The 24,072-nt window shown below is 44.2% G+C and overlaps 1 protein-coding gene across 6 annotated transcripts in view; it reads right to left on the bottom strand.

The window, feature by feature from the left end:
- Positions 1 to 24,072, bottom strand: part of ARHGAP32 (Rho GTPase activating protein 32) — a 942,023-nt gene that overhangs the window by 35,226 nt on the left and 882,725 nt on the right. For 5 of the 6 annotated variants that reach the window (XM_069224492.1, XM_069224495.1, XM_069224493.1 and 2 more), the window contains 3 exons: positions 19,644 to 19,845; positions 11,338 to 11,492; positions 5,347 to 5,421 (listed from right to left, as the gene is read on the bottom strand). In XM_069224492.1, the coding sequence (XP_069080593.1) occupies positions 5,347 to 5,421; positions 11,338 to 11,492; positions 19,644 to 19,845 (432 nt within the window). The remainder of the gene's footprint in view (positions 1 to 5,346; positions 5,422 to 11,337; positions 11,493 to 19,643; positions 19,846 to 24,072) is intronic. The other variant, XM_069224494.1, reaches the window with a different exon arrangement.

Genomic DNA, 24,072 nt, shown 5'->3' with positions numbered 1-24,072 from the left:
TAGCAATCACAACATACTTATGATGCCGGCACTCTCTCTATGGCCCCCTTGGCCAAGAGAGCCACAGCTTCCTGTGGTGTAAGGAGAGATGGTCCTCCGTAAACCTGTTGAGTGGGTGGCTTGGATGGAGGTGAGGTCATGAAGGACAGGGAGTAGCCCCACCGGATAATTTGGAGAACCCAGCGGTCGGATAATATTGATCTCCTGTGGTGCAGGTGATAGGGTATCCTGCCACCCTCTGGATGCCCATGATGGTCGGAGGCCAAACTAAAGATGATTGAAGGCTGAGGATGCTGGGGGTGGTGGACTCGGCCGACCTCTGGTTGCCTGACCCACGTCCTCGGCCACGCAGGGGTTTGGAAACTTGCAGGCCATGGTGGCTGGGCGAGTAGAGGTGTGGGTGGAAGCCCCTTCCAAAGCCAAGAAAGGAGTGAAAGGTGAACTGAGAACTGGGGCCATTGAAAGACCCACGGGCTGGGCCATAGCCTGGCTGCCCTGAAATTGCTCTAGCACAGAATCTGCCTGGTCTCCGAAAATACAGACCATCAAAGAGCATGTTTATTGGCAAAGCTTGGACATCCCCCGAAAAGCCAGCTGTCCTCAGCCAGACAGTGCATTAAGGCCAATGAAGAAACAGTTCTACCTAACGAGTCAGTTAGCTGGACAGTTAATTTTGCTTTAAATCATGGCTGATGTAGTATAAGACGTTCTCACACAAGAAGAAACAGGGCAAGAAAAAATAATTCTCATTTTGTTTCTAGCAACTATCATTCTGGAGCAGTGGTGTCTTTCGTTTGTTGAGGAAAGACAAAATCCATGCTGGATTTCACAACATCCACATACAATATGATACACAACAAGAAACAAATAGATTTAACTGTGAGCCTGAAAATCTTGCATGGATCCAGCCCGCCTGGAAAAATGCTGGATTCACCGCCTCTGGAATAAAGATGATTATACTACAACATATCCCCCTTCTCCCTTATGAACTTCCCTGCTATGTTCATTCTTGTGCTCAACAGTGATATGCAACAGCACTGAATCAATCAATCAATCAATAAACGCCCGAAAGGGTACGCAGGCACTTGCAGGTCCAGGAGAAAGCAGGAAAAACATGGGAAAAGCAAAGAGAAGGCACAACAACTGGGGGGATAAGCAAGGAGAAAGCAGTGAGAATGAGGGAAAAGTAAGGAGAAGGCACACAAAATACAGGGAAAAAGCAAAGAGAAAGCAGTGAAAAAGGTGGAAAAGCAAGGAGAAGGCACATTAAAAAAAGGGGGGAAAAGCAGTGCAAACTAGAGAAAAGCAAGAAGAAGGCACACAACAAATGAGGGGGAAATCAATGAGAAAGCAGTGAGAATGATGGAAAAGCAATGTGAAGTCACAAAAGTGGAAGCAAGGAGAAAGCAGTGAAAAGCAAGGAGAAGGCACAAAAAAAGAAAAAAGCAAGGAGGAAGTAGCGAGAATGAGCGAAAAACAAGAAGGCACACAAAAAGGAGAAAAAAGCAAGGAGAAAGCAGGGAAGACAAAGGAATAACAAGGAGAAGTCAGACAAAAAACAGAGGAAGCAAGGGGAAAGCAGTGAAAACGAGGGAAAATCAAGGAGAAGGCACTTGAAAAACAGGGGTGACACGTAGCAATGTTCAGGGGTCCCCCTAAATACTAGATTTAAGGGATTTACAGGGGTCAGAGGGCAGTAGCCAATGTCTACTGTCCCTGAGGGTGGCTATACCCATCCTGTGCCCACTTTCTTATGGAGGGGGGCACAATCCTATCCTTAATGGATACTCTCCTCCAAAGCAAGAGAATTCTGCAAGGAGGGGGTTCACTTATGTTCTGGACACCCTAGGGGTGGTCCAAGCTCAAGTGGTCACTCCTCCTTGATTTTCCTAACTTTCCCTCTGAACCGGCCACCAAACGTGGGGCTTGGTCTGGGGGTAGGAGGGTTGGGGGCGGGCATCTCCACTAGCTGGCGTGCCCTGGGTCAGTGTAGCAAATGGCAGGAAGCCTTTGAGGCTCACTGCCAAGTGTTGCTCTTCATGCAATGGGGATGTGTGAAGAACCTCCACCCACAGCAGGCTTTGTTCCTAGCCCCAGAGATCACAAAGGCCCTCACCCCATGGGGTCAGAAACTTGTCAGTTAGTGGAAGGCAGGTAGGCATAGACCGATCAGCCACACACTAGATAGGTGGGTGAGGTACAGGGGGCATCTCTAAGATGCCCTGTGTGCATTTTGAAATAAATCCAACACTGGCATCAGTGTGGGTTTATTGAGCTGAGAAGTTTGATTCCAAACCTCCCAGCGTTCAGTGACGTTGTCATGGAGCTGTGGAGTTTGAAATGACAAACTCCCAGCCCATGTGCTCAATTTGGCCACACTACACTTACAATGTCTAATAATGGACTTAGACACTGTAGGGGCATATTGCTCATGTAGCTATGCCCTTACTTGTGGTATAGTGCACCCTGCCTTAGGGCTGTAAGGCCTGCTAGAGGGTGACTTACCTATGCCACAGGAAGTGGGTTGTGGGAATGGCACCCAGAGAAGGATGCCTTGTCGTCTCACCTTTTTCTTCCCACCAGTACGCACATGCTGCAATATCAGTGTGCATGTGATTGGTGAGGAGTCCCTTAGGCTGGCATCATACATGCTGCAGCACTTAGGGACTTTCCCTGGCCTCAGGGTCCCTGATGCCACAGGGTCCCTGATACCACTGGTAAGCAAGGAGAAAGCAGTGAAAACGAGGGAAAAGCAAGGAGAAGGCACTCAAAAAATGTGGGGAAAGCAAGGAGAGAGTAGTGATAATGAGGGAAAAGCAAGGAGAGCTACACAGAAATCAGGGGAAAAAGTGAAGAGGAAACAGTGAAAAAGAGGGAAAAGCAATGCAAAGGCACACCCAACAAGCATTTGCAATGCAATGGGTCTAGTTATTACCGTTTTAAATTCCTAACTGGACTTTTATTGCCACTTAAATTGAAAATGAAAAGTAAAACAGTTGACATGAGCAAGTCAATTCAAAGCGCCACAGTTGCCATGAGTGTGAGCACGAAGGAGATACACACAAGGAAAAAAAGAAAAAGAGGTTCGCTCTCAGTCAAACATATCGGAAAAAGTGCAATTATCCATGTTACAGGGTCGGTTCCCAAGACGGTAACCAAACCGCCCCAAGGAGGGACAAATGAAAAGCATTTACCAATGTCAAAGGATTTTTGAAAGGCAAGCCCACAAACAAGTGAAAGTGCTGGGCGTGGTTAAAAGCCCACATAGATACCAACACTTCAGAAAAGCAGCGCTTGCGCGCTGCTATGCTTTACCAAAAAACAGGGGAAAGAGCAAGGAGAAAGCAGTGAAATGAAGGAAAACCAAGGAGAGGGCAAGCAAATAAACATGGGGAAAAGCAAGGAGAACGAGGAAAAGCAAGAAGGCACTCAAAAAACCGGGGAAAAGTAAGGAGAACACAGGAGCAAGAGCGATGCAGCAGCACAAGGAGAGCTGGCCCTGGGAATCTTTACTAGGATGCACATGGGTGTGATGCACTAGCAAGAATACTTGACTGAAGGCAGCTGGTCAGAGAACAATTGTGAAATCCTTGGCCACATGTTTTCTTGCATCATTATGTGAAAATAACAATCGTTCAACTTTTCTGCAACTCATTTAGGTAACACCTTTTAGACCGCTACACAACAATTAGGTGGCAGGCAAGATGGGAATATTTGACTAAGGGGCCACTTATTAGATGTGAAAAGGGACATTTATGAAGGTATATTTTAAAAAACTCATTGACTGAAAATGGGGACTTGGGGGGAGCACAGGGCTTGCCCGTCTCCCCCCGGGTTTATCGGGCTGTGGTGGAACGTTCCACAGACTCGACTAGGGATTGGTTTGGGGAGGGAACTGGGTTGGTGACGTCAGGGGAGGTATAAAGGGCAGGGGCTGGGTGTGGGCGGCCTCTTTGGCCGTTGTCACACCCAGTGGGCGTTTTGGTTTTCGTGCCCTCCCGCCCTCCCTTTAGCTTATTATATTTTACCTAAGGTTCTTTAATGGGTCTAATTTTTAGGACAATGCCACCATTAGCGTGGTTTTCATTTCTTTCAATAGTTTTGTGTTTTTGTGGAAGACATGTTTTAACAGGGCAGGTCTGTTTTTTGTATTTTGTGTTTGTTTTGATTATAGGTTTAGGGTGAGGTTGCTAATTAGCTTGGGTTAGGAGTTTTTTGAGGGGAGGGGGGGGTTTATTATGTTATTGCCGCTGATAGTCAGGTCTGGTATCAATTGTATATTTATTATATTGCTGTGGCCTTTCGGGGGGGAAGGGGTAGTTCAGAAAGAGGAGAGGGTAGGGAATTTGCACTGGTCAAGGGTAATTGGAGAAGGTGACTGCAGGTCAGATGGGTTAATGGGGTGGTTGGGTCAAGGTGGGGATGGGACAAAGGGTGGGGCGGTTGGGTCAGTTTAGAGGGAGGGGGAGGGGTTAGGTGATGGTTTTTGTATTAGTGAGGTTTGGGTAGTTTTGTGAGGCTATTATGCCAAGGTTTTATCGCCAGACCTGTTCTATTAAAGCGGCCTTTTACCCCTTACAGTGAGTTTGTGGTCGTTTCATTTTCAGCCCGATGTGAAGAGTCGGTTACAAGGCGTTGTTCTGGCCATATTCAACTCATTGTTCTCCAAAATACACAAGTCATCAACAGTACCTACACCACTGTGATCTTGAGCAGAGACTGCCAAGCATTGTGCCAAAAAGGTTAAAATGTCATGTACTTGTTTTAAACCTGGAAAATATACGGTTTCTGGTCTGCTAAAAGTGTAGGTGATTTACTAGAAAATGTGATGACACATTTAACATTCATTTTGATACAGTGCTTCGAGCCAGTATGGCTGGCAAACAACATAGATGCCCCTGAAACGCAATGTCTTTTCTTTAACTGCTGTAATTAGATGCCACCACATTGTCAAACCAGGATAGCACACTTCACTGGTGTCTACTTTCAAAGGCAGTGGCTAGTGCCAGTCTTTCTCAGAGTGACAACGGGAAAAGTGATCATGGGCTCTCGGAACGAAGGTCAAACACTTGAACATGCACAAGAAACTCACAATCTGAAAAGATCAGACTCAAAGGCATCAATGTCTTATGAAAATGTAACATCACCAGTTAAACGTCCTGTACCCCAGTTAGAAAGCAACTACAGAGGGTTCACATCTGTTACTTAATGATCTGTTTAGCAATTTCTATAGTGCCTAAGTCACAAAAGGATTTTTTATCATTAGTAAGCTATGCGAGTTCAAATGTAAGTATGTTTCTGCAATCGCTTAGGAAAAAGACAGAAATTAGCAACGCATCTACTTACCATCCATTGCATGCACAGAGCTGAGCGACTCCTCACTTCTAGCCGAACGCAACGTTCCCGAGTCTCCTCTTCCACCTGAGGAAATACATCAATGTTCATAAGATAATATAGGTGGGAACCAACGCAAACAATGAAAGATAATGAAATACACACCTACAAGTTGAACAGTGACGGCGGCAGCTTCAGGAGGGAGGGGGGGCGGGCGGGGCACACACACACACATTCATTCTTTCACACACAGACACGCACGCACATCCATTAACAACACTCAAACCATTCAAACATGCACGCACGCACCAAACATTAATTTTAAAACCTCACACACACTCATTCTTTCACACAAGCACGCACTCACATCCATTAACAACATTCATACCATTCAAACATGCACGCACGCACCAAACATTCAATTCGAAACATCACACACACACACACACACTTACCTTCGGCCTCCAGGTCCCAGGAAGGTTGGGACTGCTGCCTTCCCTCATTGGCTGACCTTAGGTCAGCCAATGAGTGAAGGCAGCAGTCCCAGCCTCGTCACAGAGTGGGAGTGGGGTCAGTGAGACTGCTGACCCCACCCCACTCTGTGACGAAGTGTCACTGATTGACACTCGCCCTGGGCACTTCAGGGCTTAAACCTGAAGCGCCCAGGGAGAGTGTCAATTGGTGACGCTTTCCTCGTCACCCAGGGGAGGGCCTCGAGGCACCTTTGCTGGGCTGAGGAGGTCACGCCCATAGGAGCTGTGATCACCTCAGCCCAGCAAAGTTCAGCTCAGGCAGCCAGGAGTCTGCGCAAATCGCGCATGTCTGCTCCTGGCTGCCTGACCTGAACATGAAGAGTGTCTGTCAGGCTGACCTTTGTTCAGCCTGACAGACACTCTTCATGGGGGGCAAAAGGTGGGGGGGCGTGGCCCCTCCGCCCTAAAGGACGGGCCGCCACTGAAGTCGAAGAGTATGGGGCCTACTCTCCCAACATATTTTTAATGCAGTTAGACATGTTACGGATGGACATGTCCTCTAATTTCTACTGTCAAACAACTTGCTTAGCTGCTTAAAGGTTTGTAGTAGAAAGGACAAGCGTAGAATAGGAAAAAACATGTCTTTGTTAATGACCGAAACAATAATGTTTGGAAAGGTGGTGAATAGAAAAACAGCGGAGGGGCTGTCAGATTATTGGCAAATCCAAAAGAGGAAAAAGTGATCAGGAAACAATTCGGCAGATGATGAGTAAGAAGCGTTCTTCAGCCCTTTCACACTCAAACTATCTCGGTGCCTCTTATGTCCCAAAACGCTCTAAATTACAGCAACTGAAGCATCATTCCATTTAGCCTCTCCTCTTTATATAAATGTATACTGACAGAAATACCTAATTTCTTTAACTCCTCTTTTCCTGGGCACAATGCCTTTCCGCAAAGTAAGACGTGCTTGGAAAGCCTGGAATCATGTGACCTACACAGCCTTTCAACTTAATTTCACACCTGTCTTACAAAGTGTCTACACTTTATATAGACATTTGTGGTGATTTAGTGAGTAATAACTAGAAGTACAAGTTACTTACCTTCAGTAACGATATATATCTGGTAGAGACATATTCTAGTTGCAGATTCCTTACCTTATAATTTTCCAGCAGGTATCAGTCTGGATCCGGAGATTTTTTCTTCGAGCACTACTCTTGCGCGTCGTTAGGTGGCATCAGTCGACTCCATGGGCATTGTAGTTGCTGTGTCATGAGTAGTACATAGACCCTACCTCAGCACAGTGACATCAGTTTCTTTTCACGACTTTCCACGCCAAAGCACAGAGTTGCGAATAACACTGACATTGGTGCACCAGAGCTAAAGCCATGAATGGGGAAGCCCTGTCCCTAGAAATCAATTCGTAAGCAGGGAGGATAGGTGGGTGAGTAAGGAATCTGTAACTAGAATATGTCTCTACAAGATATATCATTACCGAAGGTTAGTAACTTGTACATCTGATAGAGACTTCAAGTTGCAGATTCCTTACCTTAGAACAGATACCCAAGCAATGCCATTCTCTGAGGTGGGCTGCAAATCAGATCATATTAGAAAGCAAAGTAGCCGTCCTGCAGGACCTGAATGTCCAGGCAGTAATGTTTAGTAAACGTGTGCAAGGATACCCACGTAGCTGCCTGGAAGATATCCAGGACAGAAACTCCTTGTGCTAACACAGTGGAAACATAGTTGCTCTGGTCAAATGAGTGCGCAAGCCCTCAGGGGGTTGCTTCTTTGCCAAAGCGTACCAAATTCTGATGCAAAGAAGTATCCATCGTGGATGACACATTTTTGCACAGCCTTCCCTTTCTTCACACATATCCAACAAAGAGTTGACACTCCACCCGAAAATCTTTAGTATGATTGAGATAGAACATCAACGCTCTTTTTGGATCCAAGCAGTGGAGTCTCTCCTCCTCATGAGAAGGATGTGTAAGTGAGTAAAAAGTAGGCAAAGTGATGGACTGGCCTACATGAAAAGGTGTAACGACTTTGGGAAAGAAGGAAGCCTTAGTGCATAACACCACTTGCCAGGGTACAGAGCCAAAAATGGGGGTTTAGAAGATGGAGCCTGAAGTTCACTCACTCTACGGCAGAAGTGATTGCAAGAAGAAAAACAGTTTTGAAAGTAGGGAGCTGTAAGGGACAATTGTGCATCGGCTCAAAATGAGCACACATTAAGCAAGTAAGCACAAGACTGAGGTCCCACTGAGACATGATAAACGGAGTGGGAGGAAACAAATGGGTGAGGCCCTTAAGGAATCTACTAACAATAGAAGACTTAAAGAGTGAAGGCTGATCAGGCAACCTAAGAAAGGCAGAGATAGGCGATAAATAGCCCTTAAGGGTGGCCAAAGCAGAGCCCTGCTGGGCCAAAAAAAGAATGAACAAAAGAACCTCAGAAAAAGGAGCAGAGAGGGAATCAACAGAGTTGATTGTACACCATGTCACAAATATATGCCAACAACAGGCGTATTCTGTTTTGGTGGAGGGACGCCTGGCTGACAAGATTACATCACAGACTTCAGGTGGAAGGTCAAAACCCGTCGACTGCCACCACTCAATCTCCATGCATCAAGGCGGATACTGGACAGGTTCGGGTGGAGAACCGTTCCCAGTTGCTGTGACTGAAGGGGCAGTCTGAGTGGAGGATTGGCCACCATGCTCAATAGCTCTGGATACCATACTCTCCATGCCCAGTCCGGAGCCACCAAAATTACTTGGGCCTGGTTGTTCTTGATCTTCTTGCCAACTCCAGACAGAAGTGGTATAGGCGGAAAGGAGGCCAGGGTTCCCTAGAGACAAAAAGTGTCTCAGAGTTGGAAACTCCAACGCGCAAAACAGTTGACATTGTGCATTCTCTGCAGAGGCAAACGGATCTAACCAAGGCTCTTCCCACTGCTGGAAGACACTTTGCGCCACCTCCAGATGGAGACACCATTCGTGATCAGCTATGCATCGATGGCTGAGTTCGTCTGATCTGGTTTTCAGAGAACCCCCCAAATACTGAACCACCAGGGTGATGTCCTGATGTGCCAGCCATGACCGGAGGCGCAGCACCTCCTGACAAAGGGTCTAGGACCCTACTCCACCCTGTTTGTTGCAGTACCACGTGGCGGTGGTGTTGTCCGCGAACACATGCACTACTTTCCCTTTGAGAGAGGGAAGAAACGCTTTTAACGCAAGGCTGATCGCCTGGAGCTCCAGAAGATTGATAAGGAGCCCAGCTGGAAACCAGAGGCCTCTTACCTTCGCCTCTCCCATGTGGCCACCCCATCGCAGAAGTGACGCATCCATCACTATGGATAGATCTGGTTGGAGAAGGGAGAGGGATCTGCCTTTGACCCAATGCTGATTTGAAAGCCACCAATGCAGGTCTTTCGCAGTCCCCTCAGAGAACTGGACCATGTTGGAGAGTTTTCCCTGATACTGGGCCCACTGGAACTTCAAGTCCTACTGCAGAGCCCGCATATGCCATCTGGCATGTGCCACTAGCAGGATGCAGGAGACCATGAGGCCCAGCAGCCTCAGAGTCAGTCTCACCGAAACCCAAGATAGAGGCTGAAAGATCGGAATCATACCTTGAATATCCTTGACTCGCTTTTTGTGAGGATAGGCCCAAAACTGCACTGTGTCCAGAACAGTTCCGATGAAAGGGAGTGTCTAAGAGGGAATCTGGTGTGACTTCATCACATTTATAGTGAACCCCAGTGTAGGCAGGAGGTTTGCTATAGTCTGGTGGTAGGAGACAACTGAATCCACATTTCTAAGCCTTGAATAAATGAATATATATTCACTGAAAAAAAACAAAGGTTTTACGGATGTTATAGTTAGGTTCTGAATTTACTCGTACAAAACTATAGAAACTATAGAAATTCAGCAGTTTTAGGTTAGAGTTATTTCAAGTAACTGTAACTCCCGCGCTTGCCATGCAGTTTTCTTATCAATAATTGTATTGCAAATGCTGCAATGACAATATCAAAGATGTAATCAATGAAATATTATGTGGAGCAATCAGCTGTGCATAGCGAAGGCATGAGTTAATGTTATCTTAGGGCGTGAGTTATAGTTACTTGAAACAACTCTAACTGCTGAATTTCTATGGTTTTGAACGAGTAAATTCAGAACCTAACTAGACTCCCTTTAATCTTTGGTGTTTTCTAAGTGAATTTCTATGGGGTTTTTTTAAACGTAAAGTAATTTTCATTACTATACGTTAATCCAAACACTGCTGCGCACGGCCATAGTTGGGGGTTGGCCACAGTACCTGGCCTGTGGCCAGGCCCTGCAGCCAAGCCCTTATTAACCACCCAGCCCTCCGTCACGCACAGCCTTTGGCTGTGTGCAGCAGGGATTGGCCACCAGGCCTGTCTCTGTCAATGGATCTCTGAGTGGGTGCGGGAGTGTCTGACTGGGTCTGAAAGCGGGTGTGTGTGTCTATAAATGGGTCTGAGTGGGTACATGAGTGTCTGAGTGGGTGTGAGAGTGGATGCATGATTCTGTAAGTGCATGTATTAGTGAATGAATGTATGTATGAATAAGTCTATGAATGTTTTCTTTTGGTGCATATTCTCAAATATCCTTGAAAGGGTATTCGCAAATATCGCATCTGGTGGAGAAAAATCATTTTAAACCCATAATTTGACCCTAAAACATAACCTGGGGGTCAGGGTACCTCCACTTGGCCCCCTTATAATTTCTATTTTCAGTCCCAGGGACCCTCTCTCATAATATAAAATGGCGGCCACAACTTTCTAGTCAGGATGTGGCCAGCTAATTACAGTGCACCTATTCGCGCGCACCTTCACAAAATTTGTGAATTAATTCTCAGCCAGAGATATACAAATTTGGATTTTTCTTAATTTCTTGTAAACTACTGAACGGATTTACACCAAATAACCAAAAGTTTTATCTGCGTTCTGACAGCTAGCTTTTTGCCACATTTGGTGTAATTCCGTCCAGCTGTTCGGGCTGTAGTCATGTCTAAAGGTCCTATGGGAATTAACATGGGAAACACAACGTTGCACTACATCTCCTACCACATTCAGGTGTCATGAAAACAGCTTACAGCGATGACCTCTGCATCGAACACACTTCTATGGTATTTGTGCAGGGGTGTGCGAGAGGCAATGTCCAGTCATGAAGGGTGGTGGTAGGTTAAAGTTATGGTCACAAATTCACAGGCTAAAAATGTCTGTAACTCCCAAAAGAAAGGAACAACTATTAGTGAAAAAGGAGTCACACTGGAATTTAATTGGTGCTCTTGGTAGCTCTTTAAGGGGAGAAATGAGGTCTAGGAAGTCCTTTATTAACAGGTTTGTTTGTATTTAACAGCATTAGACAAAGTGGATTGTTTGTGATACAGCAGTGGTATGGCTTTTCCATTATGCAATCTATGGGTGCCCCTACCACTCTCATTTCAGCATCTGTTCATAGTCCTGTGCACACTGCTGTCTCTGTTTGAGGGAATGCCCACCTGCCAAAACCATTGCCTTCATTTCTGTGGGCTCACTTGGATTGCGTTGCAGTTTTCTCTTGGAGACGGAGGTGGAAGACGAGGACTTTCCCAGGTTAAAGAAGGACCGCCAGCTGCCGACAGGAGACTTCTTCATCTTGTTCGGTGGCCTTTTCCTGCAGCAGATGAGAGAATGCCCATATTACAAAACCTTAATTGACTTTAGAGTAGCCAAACAATGTCCAATTGGTTTGGTGGTACAACATGTAAAAATCAATTTGCTAACTGCATGTTACAAACTGGCTTGCAAATGAAAGAATTCCAAAGCTTGTTAACTGGTAGATTTCAGCCAAATTACTGCTTTGTTTTAATTTCATATCTCAGGAAAAACATAGAAGCTATTGTTGCCCTTTATCTGCCATACATGTATGTTATGTAAAGTGTATTTTTAGGATGCTCTTATGGCATGTATGTATATGTGTGTATGTATGTATATATATATATATATATATATATATATATATACACACACACACACATATATATATATATATACATAAATATGGGCAAATGTGTTAATCTGTCGGGGTGGGGAACAAGAAAAAGGGGCGGTCCTTAAACATTGATTTACCGTGTCAATTCCCATGGGCATTTTTGGGAAGAGATACAGAAAAGAAATGCTGAGTTTAATTACACCAAATTTAGAAAAAAATTAGGACCCGACTCAGAAAGAGTGCTTTCTGTGATTTGGTGTAAGTTCATTCAGCTGTTTTTAAAAAAGACGTCCTTAAGGAGGTGATCAGGGTAGTCATTAAAGGGTTACAAAAAGAAAATGTAAACATCTGTTTGTGGCATACAGTGCCGTAGATTCACATGCTCTGCTTACTTCTGCCATCTATTGTTGCGCTCGGATGTGTGCAAATTGTTTTCCTTCAAAGAAGTCTTTCACGTTACGGGGTAACTCTTCCTATTACTATGTATACTAGTATTGTTTATGGGCATTGGCCGATTGTCTTTCCCGCAGTGTGGGTGAGGATGGAAAAGGAGCAGAAATAAACAAAAGAAGATGACATAACAGCCCAAGGCTTCCAGGGAGGACGGGTGGGCCATGCGAATCTACAGCACAACATGCCACAAACAGATGGTTACAGGGTAAATAAAATTTTCAGTTCGTGGAATGTGTATCTGCAGATACACGTCCTCTACACAAACTGTAAAGCAGTTCTTCTGTAAGCAGTGGGTAGCCAGAGGATGTTGCAGAGGACTAGAAAAAGTGTATGTAGAACAGCCTGGTCAAAGATAGCTCGTTGTGGCAAACTAGCACATCCACACAGCAATGCTTGGAGAAACTGTGTACAGTAGACCAAGTAGCTTGCTTACATATGTCAGGTATAGGGATGTTACCTAGGAAAGCCGGGGATGCCTCCTTTTTACTGGTAGAGTGGGGTTTGGATGGGACAGGCAATTGCTTCTCTGCTGTAGTATAACAGGCTTAACTATGTTTGACTAGCCACTGAGCTATGCTCGCCTTGGAGAGGTTGTGGACTTTGTGTTTTTTAGAAAGCGACAAAAGCTGTTGTGTTTTTGCGGAAGGGTTTTCTTCAATTAACGTAATACATAAGGGCCCTCAAAACAGCTAGTGCATGAAGTGCTCTCGCCGCTACAGAGTCTGGGTGTGGGAAGTACACTAGGAGTTTGACGGTTTGATTAAGATAGAAGGAAGATAATACCTTAGGGAGGAACTCTGGATTTATTCTAAGGATGACCATATTGTGTACCTGGAAAAAAGGCTCCTATAAAGAGAGTACTTGAAGCTCACCAACTCGTTTGAGAGTAATAATGGGCACTAGGAAGGCTACCTTCCAAGAGAGAAACTGCAGTGGGTACAAATGGAGGGGTTCGAAAGGTGGGCCCATGAGTTGTGTGAGAACACTGTTGAGGTACCCTGGGTTGAAGGACCCATTTAGGTCGTTCCATGAAGGCCTTGATGACAGGGACCCTGAACAGTATCAAGTGTTCTCTATTCTGAAGGATGGCAGTAACTGTGGCTAAGTGAAGTTGGATGGCTGTGTAGGCAAAGCCTGCCATTTGTAAAAGGAGCAAGTAGCAGACTATGCCCTGGAGTGTCGTTACAAGCAGGTCGATGTAATCAGTGATAGTAGTGGACAAATATTTTCCATAGCAGGCCCACACTGTGGGTCTATGGGCCTTTTTGAGGATGGTCATACACTCAGGATGCATGTTGAGGTAGTCAAACAATAGGATTTCAGGAATCAAATCACAAGATTGACCTGTCTGGGGTTTGGGACCCTGATTGTGCCCTGGTTCTGGATCACGTCTGCGTGGTTGGGCAGCTTCTCAAGGGGCACTAAGGTGAGGTTGAAAAGTGTGGTGAACATGAATTGCCTGCCCCCTCCAGTGAACCACCAAGATGAGAATTGGGAATGTTCGCCAAAGCTTATGAACCATGAATGGAAGAAGTGAGAGAGGCAGAAAACCATAGGCAAATAATCTTGACCAGTTCATGTGTACTGCATTGCCCATGGATTGAGGGTGTGGGAACCTGGAGGTGAATTTTGGGCATTTGGCATTTTCGGCAGTGGCAATAAGGTCTATGTTGGGAAACACCCAACAACCGAAGTATAGGAGTAGGATTGTAGATGGAGTTCCCACTTGTGGACTTGTTGTTGCATCCTGCTGAGCAGGTCTGCAAAGTAATTGTCCACTCACAGTAAATACTCCGCCAGTAGATAGACTTTGTGGTGAAGGTCTCACCGCCAAATGCTCAGGGCTAATGCTGTCAACTGTGTTGAGTAAGTGTCATCCTGTTTTAGTAGTACATTGTGGTCATGTTGTCTGTGCGGGTGAGGACCACCTTGTGATGAATATGGCAGAAGAAGGCTTTGACTGCTAACTGGATGGCCAGTAGCTCTAGGTGGTTGATGTGGAGACCCAGATGGTGTGGTACCCATATTCTCTGAATGGTCAATTCTTGTAAATGTGCACCCTCCTGGTTAGGGAAGCGTCCATCGTGATGATCACTTGTAGAACTGGGTCGAGAAAAGGCCGGCCCAGCAATAGATTGTTTCTGTTCCACCACTGCAAGAAGGGGTGGTTAACGGCCCAATTCAACAAGATCTCAATGACCCTCTAACTGGGACCATTGTGTAGCTAGGAACTCCTGCAACAGACGCATTTGCAATACGGCATGGAGAACAATGGAAATGCAGGAGGCCATTATGCCTAGAGGCACATGACTTTAATTTGATGATCTGGCTGAAAAAAGCCGCAGTAACAACGGGAAAGTTTGGATTCATGCTTGGCTGGGATAGGCTTTTATGATGAATGAGTTGAGGACTGCCTCTAGGAAGGGCTGAACCTGAGAGGGCTGAAGGTGGGACTTTACAGTGTTGATGGTAAACACTAGATTGTGCAATAGATCTATGGTGGTCTGTGTATGAGACAAGCATGGTCGTCTGTTTGAGCTCTTAATCAGTCAATCGTCAAAGTAATGGAAGACGTGCACGCCGGTCCTACTGAGATGGGTAGCTACCACACCAAGGAACTTTGTGACCACGCTTGGGGCAATTGTGAACCTGAAGGGTAGCACTTTGAACTGAAAATACTAGTCACTTACCACAAACAGGAGGTACCAGTGAAGTGTATAGTGGATCTGCATGTGAAGGTAGTCGTCCTTCAGGTCAAGTGCAGTCCTAAAGGTGCCTTTCTGTTAAGGTCCGAATGGCTGTACGAGGTATAGGATGTTCCCGTGGGACGCAGGGGAGGTGGGACAGGTTTTGTTACTGGGGGCCAGTTTTGTAGCAGTGCAGCAGTTTTAAGGTCACAGTAAAAGTGTCAAGATAACTCAAGTAATTAATGTACCTGCTGGTGACAGATGGGAGTTATGTCTAGTGACTCAACTAAGGTAGCACAGAGGGTTAATATCGCTGCTGCAAAGAAAGTGTAGCAAGCGGATCATAGAACAGTATTTTATGTGCATAGTTGAGTCAAATTACTGCTTTTGTCACAGAGATCATTTCGTTACTGTGCAGGTCATAAGTTACAATAGTAATCTAGCACAGTGAGCTATGAACTGCCATCTAAAAGCTGCAAGCAACATGCATGGTTTATGTTAGAACGTAATGTTTTTCACAGTCTGTCATTATCCTAAAGTTGCTAAAAAAGGGTTTGTTTGTGTAGGAATGATTTCTTATGAGTAAAGACTACCCCAACCACAGTGTGAATTTAGTTTAGTTAACAGATTTTTAGAGCGCATGGCTACCAGGAGGCTTCCCAGCGCTGAAGGTAGACTACTAAACTCATAAATGCCTATGCTGTGAATAAAAATGTCTTCAGTTCTTTTACGAAAGGAGGATTCCGACTGATCTTGTCGGAGTTCCAAGGGGAGGGAGTTCCAAAGATAAGCGGCTTTAACTGAAAAGAACTACCTCCCCATGTTACTTTCCTAAACCGGGGTATGTTAACCAGTGAGGCAGTGGAGGATCTAATTGCCCTCTGCGGGGGTGTTATACTTTTCCTGAGAAACAGCGGACCCTTATTGTGGAGGGCTTTATGTGTCATGCAAATGGCCTTAAAATTGTTAAGCTGTTGTATGGGAAGGCAATGAAGTAAAACCAGGGAAGGTTTGGCAGACAAGTGTCTGGGTGTGTTCATAAGCAATCGTGCACCACCTTCAGTCTCTTTCTTATGTAGCCCGGAAAGCTAAGGAAAAGGGAGTTGCCATATTCTAGGCAAGACGATATCAGGGCCTGAATGATGAGTCTTCTGGCTGAAAAAGGGAGGACTTTAAGAATTTTTCTAATGGTTCATAGTAGACCGAAACAGGTTGTGGCCAACTTTTTGGATTTGAAATCCATTGTGAGAAAGGAATCTAAGCAAAAACCTAAGCTCTTTATGTTTTCTTTGGGCGAAGGAAGGTCTTTAAGAACTTCCGATATCAGGGCTGGAGACCTAAGAGGAGCATGATTTCCAACTATCATTACTTCTGATTTTTCATAATTAAGTTTAAGTTTAGAGTGGGCCATCTATCTAGCTAAGTCTGCAAGACAGGAGGATAGAACGGTTTGAACAGTGTTACTAGTGTTGGAACAAGAAACAACCAGCTGGGTATCGTCAGCATACGACACCAAGCAGAGGCCGAAAGGTTCAACAATTTCGGCTAGGGGGGACATATAGATATTAAAAAGAGTGGGGCTCAACGAGGAGCCCTGGGGGCCCCGCATGTAAGGGAGAATGTGCTTGAAAAGAGCAATCACGGACTTGGAAAGTTCTATCTTTCAGGAAGGAGGAAAACCAATTTAATCTGGTGCCTTCAATTCCTATTGCCAGAAGTCTTTGTAGCAGTATATTATGATCTACAGTGTCTAATGTAGCACTAAGATCCAATAGAATAATGGCTGCATGTCCGCCAACATCCAATCTTTGGAGAGTTTCATTCATAACGGCTAACAGCTAATTCTGTGTTATGTTGTGGTCTGAAGCCCATTTGTGAAGCGTGAAGAAGATTATGGTCTTCAAGGAAGCACGTTAGTTGATTATCAATGTGTATTTCAAGTATCTTATATGAAATAGGAAGAAAAGCAATGGGTCTGTAGTTACTAAAGAGGGTTGCATCGAGTTTAGGTTTTTTTTTAATGAAGGCTTTACAACTGCATGTTTCCAACACTGGAATACAACACCAGATGTTAAGGAATAATTCAGTATATCTTTTAGTAATGATGAAATTATGTTTGAACCCAATGCTAAGACATACGGGGGCAGGATCTAAGGGGGAGCCAGACTTTATTGTATGCCAATATTTGGTAACTGAGGCTTCTGATACAGGTTGAAGGGAGGAGAGTATAGCTCTAGGACATTGAGAGTTCTGGTATAGAAGGCAATCTATTGTTTGAGGGAGGTTGGGCCAAAGAGTTGAATAAATGTCTGTGATCTTCTTTTGACAGTAGATTGCCAAGTTATTACTGTGGGCTGTGGAGGCTTCCACTGGGTTGTTCATCGAGGGGTCCAAAGTCAGTTCTTTAGTTTTACTAAGGGGGGGATGAAAGGGAGAGTTGTGGGGTCCAAGTGGAGATGTTACAGGCCGTGTTGGGGGAGTCAGGGAGTATGATTGAGTGGACTGTATTTGGAAAAAGGCTATTGAGAGCTAGCAGTTGTTGTCTTGAATAGGCTAGCCTTTTAAAGTCACTTTGGGCAGAATGTCTGGCCTCTGGTCTTTGCCAGACGCGAATGGGTGCAGATGGGCTTACCTTTGGCGTGCCAGCTGTGCGTCCGGCGCATGAAGCCTCGTAATTGAAAAAAGCTAGACCACCTACCAAAATAGCGGCAGGGAATGAAGTCACAAAGAGGATGTAAAATGGTGGAAAACTTGAGCCTAAAATGTAACAGGTATGTGAAGAAATGAGAAGCACGGTGCGGATAACACACACACACACGCCAAACAAGGTTTAAAAGTACGTGATATGTTAACATGTAAAATTACAGCGCTCAATAAAAACGTGGCAGAGAGTAACCAAAGCGGTTTGCAGTGTGAAGATCTGCTGTCAGCCTCTAAACACGGGCGTCACTTCTGTGCTTCTGCTTCTCCAGACCAAGCACTCTTAACAAATGGCTACCAGTATGGATGACATGTAAATGCTACACCTTGTAGTTCCCTTTGTCCTATGTAACATTTTCTGTACACTGAATTATATCTGTATGATTCATTGTCAATGTGTGTGATATAAAGTGATTCGACAATGGTATGAAAGGCACAATAAACAAATGAAATACATGTGAGAGAGGGGCTATGGAGAGATGGAGGCACAGTTGTAGGTTAATAGTGAGGGAACTCTGAAGAGTCTCAAAAAATACTGTTGTATTCTGGTGCACTGTAAGGTCACTATGCTTTCTTCAAAATTATGGTTACGGTTAGCACTCTAGAAACCTAAAATGGGGACACAGTTCCAAAGAGCTTTCAAATATGTTCCTCATCCATTTCAGTAAAACATTTTGATATGCAGACAGAAACATGTTCCTTCACCACTAGCAGCAGCTTGACAGCTAATGCCCTAGTAATCAACTGCTGCTTCACCACAACATTCTACTGAACAACTGGAGTGCTCATGTTTTGAGCTTACGACAAAAGGGTGGCACATCTGAACGCCATTTTGATTAAAGCTCAGCTATAAAACTGAATCAATTTACTACAGAGGATACTACAATAATGTGCTAAAATTTTCTATGAGTTCTCAAACATCCATTTCAGTAACACATTCTGACATGATAAGTCAAACCTATACACCCAATACCAGCAGAAGTCTATCAATTAACTCTATACTTATCAACTGCAGCAAAACCACAGAGTTTTAAAGAACAACTTGAGCAGTATTCAAGACAAAAATCAGGCACTCCTGAATACCATTTTTATAACAAACTATATTTAGACGGACAACCAAAACAATATGAGATTCTTCCTTTCAAACCACTTAAAAACACTCCCAGCACTCCATAACCTCCTATACCCAATCTTACTCTTCAGCCCTCCCATTTACTGGCAAGTGCAGCCTTTGTGAGATGTTACTTAGAGCTATCTACTACTACATTGCTTTCAATTTCAATGTAATGGCACGCAGGCAGTTTCGAAGTACATGCCACCCCTTTTTACGTTTTCACTATACATTATTTGTCAGTGCTATTTTGCACACTAGCGAATATCACTTTTAACAAAAAATGTCTCACGGTACAGTTGAATTAGTAGTCTTAGATATCATGCCAAATGAGATTTTTACTTGCTGCACGAGAATGCATGCTAAAGCATGCTTGCACATATCAGAAGATTGTAGCATTCTATCAGAATAGAATGCCTCAAGGTAAGTAGGCATATTATCAGGTATTAGGGTGCAGTCTATGCTCACGAACAAACACATACCACTTTTTTTTTTTTTTTGCCCTGCCCAATTATAGCAAAGTGTCCTACTATGATCACCAGACCTGCAGTAAAAAAGCCTTATGCTGAAATAAGCAATTGAGAAAGATGGAAACAATGGATTGGTTTTGAATTTAGAAAGTATATATTGAAGTTTTCTATCGAAGTACCAAAGAATTGAGAGTTTTTTTTTCAAATAATAATACATGGCATACAGTGTTGCTGACAAAAATGAGCCTTTTGAGTCAATTTCCCTTTGACCTGGTCTTTTTGACAATAGTTGTCAAAGGGAGCCTTGGCACAAACACATGCTTTGCTGAGATCTAAAATCCCTATTGTGTAGTTAGAGGAGAGGGGTCTGTGTTTCACAGACAGTGTTATCCTGAAAATGTGTTGCTGGTACCTCTCAGAAGGGAAATCGATGACAGTATGAAACTTCCCCTGAAGAGCAGCTGGTCCTTCCCCAACTTCGATATACTTGCTGTCTGCTGCTACTGGAGAGTTGATCTGAGCCTGAGTCCTTGCTTGAGCCTCTTCCAAGGTTAGCAGTTTGGTGGAAGGAGAAGACACCAGTAGAGACTTGGGTCGTGTCATTGAGGTATGACCTATAAATGAAAATAGCTGACATGTTACTACATATTTCAGTTGGTAACGTAAAACCATGGACTGCTGTTTCCATGCCACAGACAGCCCATGATGAAAAGAATTTAGCATATCTACCTATATATCTATAGATATATATATATATATATATATATAGATAGATAATATTTGCATTTATATACTTGTGATTATGCAGGGTCACTGTAGTCAACTTCCTTATGATGCCAACACAAAAACACAAGAGGGCAACAGACTGAGAAAAATGGCCATAAAATTACCTTCTGGGGAGAGGGCAGAACGTGCCTTAAAACAAAAACAAAAAAAATCCAAATATCAATTTATTTGGGATCTAAAAATCCTTACACCAGAGTTCCATTAAGGTAATATCCACCAACCACAAATAAAAAAGTTATTGTAGCATTGTCCAATAAGTATGCTGCATTCAAGTATATATTGACAACCAATACCTGACTTATAGACAGGAGCCCAGGGTAAGGAAGAAAGTGAAGGCACTACAACAGAGTTCTCAAGACTTGCACCGTGCACTTAGCACATGAATTATGGTGGCCTGGTCTGCATTTTAAAGCTAAGTACTATTCAAAGACAAACGTTACTTTAATGTGTTCCACCATGACAAGTGCATTTTGCACTGTATGACACTGTCAAGTGTAGTGTACTTGTACAGCTACTATGAAGAGTAAAATATGAAGAATAAGGAGAAGTGGAATCGGAACAATCACTGTTATGTGCTGTAGGAGAAATACATGAAATAAGTCCACATACCTCACAGAACTCCATTATCTGTCATGATCTCCTTGGTGTTGCAGATTTCTTCCCTGCCCTGTACTTTCTTCCCGCATCCTACAACCAGTGCTGAATGTGTGCCGGTTGTTTCCAGTGCTTAGCACCAGCACCTTTTTCTCAGGACCGCGTCTATGAGAATCTTGCCAACTCACATTGTGATATCTATCGCGTGATATCGGCACTTCACACTGTCTCCCGGTGAAGAGCTGACATCATCACACGGTAAGTGTGTGTAAGTGTGTGTGTGTGTGTGTGTGTAAGTGTGTGTGTGTAATTCACTGCGGCCGCCTGCCTTATCATTAGGCACAAAAACTGCCTGGGCTGGGTCTCTGCCTCAGCGTAACAGGTCCCTCAATCATAGTAGCATAGTGCTAGTGCACTACCAATGACCGTTCACTGCTTGCAAATGGATTATTATTAGCCCGACCCTCTTTGGCCCCGAGTCTGATCAATGTAGAGATTAGTGTCCCCACTTTTTGCCCGCCGCTGCGCTGCAGCATACTGCGCAGCCGTTAGCCAGTGAGTTAACAGAAGCAAGAAGTGTGTCAGACTCATGACTCGTGCACTGTAGCAGCAGGCCTCAGATTAAGATATAGGGATTTCCTAACAATGGGCAAGAGAAAATAACAACCTTAATGGTACTCAGCACCTTTGACCTGGCCAAATCAAGTTCTTAGCTTGACCTCATGCCTTCTCTTTAACTGGGTCCTTCGCAGCGTGGCATTTCAGTGAGTGAGGAAATGTGGCATAACGGTCAGATCAGCCAACCCTGGAACTGGGGATCCCAGTTCGAGTCTCGGAGTAGGTTCGCCACATACTGTGATTCTGGGCAAAACACTTAATCTACCCATGTTGTGCCTACCTAAATGAATGTGTCCTTTTGATGGCACTTATTGGGATTTGCCAGACCCAGACATTTCCTTACTGGAGACATGTACAGTGACAGCACCCTTCGCCCTTGTTGCCCTTTCCGCTGTACAGGAAGATATCATTTGACACTCTTCCACCTTTTTTACTCTCTCCTCACTGCTGAGAGACTTCCCAAACAATCTCCACATTGTTCACTCTCTCCTCGGTGGTGAAAGCCTCCCCATATACTGGTTCACATTTACCTCTTGTTCCTCAGTGGTGGGAATCTTTCTAACAACCTCTTTTTCGACAGCTGGCAAAATATACTGACAATTTTCCTGCCTACTTAGTGCTGAGTCCTGGGAATGTCTGTAAAATGTTTCAACGCTCTCTATGAGAGAAAACTGACTTCCCACGTACACCGCACCGATCTACAAGGCCAAAATAATATATTTCGCTCAGAGTCCTAACATGTCATCTCATGATTCCACAAATTCTTACTGATGCTTCACCTACTAATATTATATCTTGGTGTTGAATAAATAAGAAGCAATTGAGATGTGCGTGTTGATTTGTGGAACTTGCCATCAAGGGCGACTTTAGGGCGCTGAGACCGGTGCAGCCTCACCTGGCACTGACTTTGGTGGAGGGCACTGTATTTATAAAGAACTTTGGGTTTAAAGGCTTGCAAACTTCCTTGCTAGTCCAGCAGTTTCAGACAACAATATAAATGTCAAAATTACCCTGGGGATTAATGTTGCTACTGTTGGAGCGTAGCTCTTATAATCAAAATTAACATGAAATGTTTATGAACTAATGCATAATAATGCCGCATTGGAAAATGTATTAAAGTGTTTTACTAATGTGAGTCCGAAATGTGCCCACGGGGAGTGGCCGTCAATATATACGGGGACTAATAATATTGACTAATAATGAGTTATTGATGCACTAATGTATGATTTTGTATTAGTATTAAGAGCTATACATTAAGGTTTTGCTAATTAATTCACTAGGCCTTAGTTAGCATGAGTCGGAGCCTAGCTGCCCGGTTTCATATTAAATGTGTTTTTCTAACGTGCAGTGTGCTGACTTGCTGAAGGACATGTAATCGTATTTTTCCAGAAGCTAGAAGATGAGTGTAACTGTAGTAGATCCGTTCTCATGAAACTCGACTTGCTCAAGGAAACATTCTTGCTGAATGCAACAGTGTAGACTCGCAACAGGTACTGTAGTGTAGACATTTTTATGTAACCTTTGCGCGCTTGCTTCAGGCGGTAGGCCTTTGTGCGCTTTGCCCTAGATGCATTGTATTTCTTTGCTCGCAGCATTGGGCCTCTGTGCACTTTGCTCTAGATGCATTTTATTCAGCTTCGTACTGTTATTTTTAATAGCCAGTTCTACGGTCTTGTTTTATTCTTTATATCACACCATTTAGCCTACTTCAGCATCAGAGTTTTCAATAACACATTCTCGCTCACTCTGTGCTTCAGTCAAGGATACAGTCTGGTACATTGTCGATAGACGTGGTAGGAGTTTAGTCTTCGGGTTGTAGACGATACACATTCTTGCGTAGGGACGTTTTGTTCACATTGACATGTTAGTTATAAAAACACTTCCTTGACCTAATAAAAGCAAGAGGGAGATTCCGACCAGGGAACCACAACTAGACACTGACTGCCCTGTTGCAGATGCTGATCCAGATCACAGGCCTTTGCTCAGATATGAGGGTTGATGTCTTCCTAGGGAATCTGAAAGGCAAGCTTAACATTCTGTGCTCAAAATAGAACAAAATTAGAGAGAACGTAGTTTGTTAACACTATGATAGCGTTATTCCTATGTTTCACTCTCTTGGTTACTATTTTAATCCTACTGTGTTGTATGGTTCTGGTTATTGCGGCTCACGCTTTATTATCTAGAATGCAGTCGTTTTATTAAAACAATCTATAAAACTTAAACTGTTTCTGTCATTTGTATATGAGACCATATTGTAAATGAGAGAGCTGGTTGGGACCTGAGTGACCACGACTTCCCTGAGAAGTTCTGAGATGTCATGCACTCGGCTGCCAAATCATCCCTTCCCCTTGGGAGAGATGAGGCACTGCTCGTTAGCCGGAGCAAAACCGGATTGAAGGTGACAGGGGTCCTTCTTAGTAGGTCAGACTTAGTCCCCCACACCAGGAACGAGACTGCCACCTGGAAATCCAGTAGTCTCATTTAGGATAATGAGAGCCAACGCGACAGTACAAGTAAGCCTAAACTGGTATAGACAATGGAACCACTGACTGGGGATGCGAGAGGACCACGACAATATGAAATCATTCTACCCGTTGGAGAAGTCAATCACAAGAACCAATAAACTACGTGAGAACTCAATTGAGGTGACAATTTTGATGGTACGACTGGGAAACCACTGGATGGAGATAGTGGTGTGCCAAACCTGCCCAATTGGAAATTAGGGGAGTGTACAACTGAAAAGGGATAAAAACCTTTGACACGCGGAGCCATAGGGAGATGCCATTGCAAACTTCTTGCTATTACCCAGACACTTTGTCACTCTGCCTAAAACTTTGCTGTTT

This window comes from Pleurodeles waltl, chromosome 3_1 (genome assembly GCF_031143425.1).
Source record: "Pleurodeles waltl isolate 20211129_DDA chromosome 3_1, aPleWal1.hap1.20221129, whole genome shotgun sequence".
Lineage (NCBI taxonomy): Eukaryota > Metazoa > Chordata > Amphibia > Caudata > Salamandridae > Pleurodeles > Pleurodeles waltl.
The sequence above is the reverse complement of the archived record's forward strand: the minus strand, read 5'-3'. Positions and strand labels throughout refer to the sequence as shown.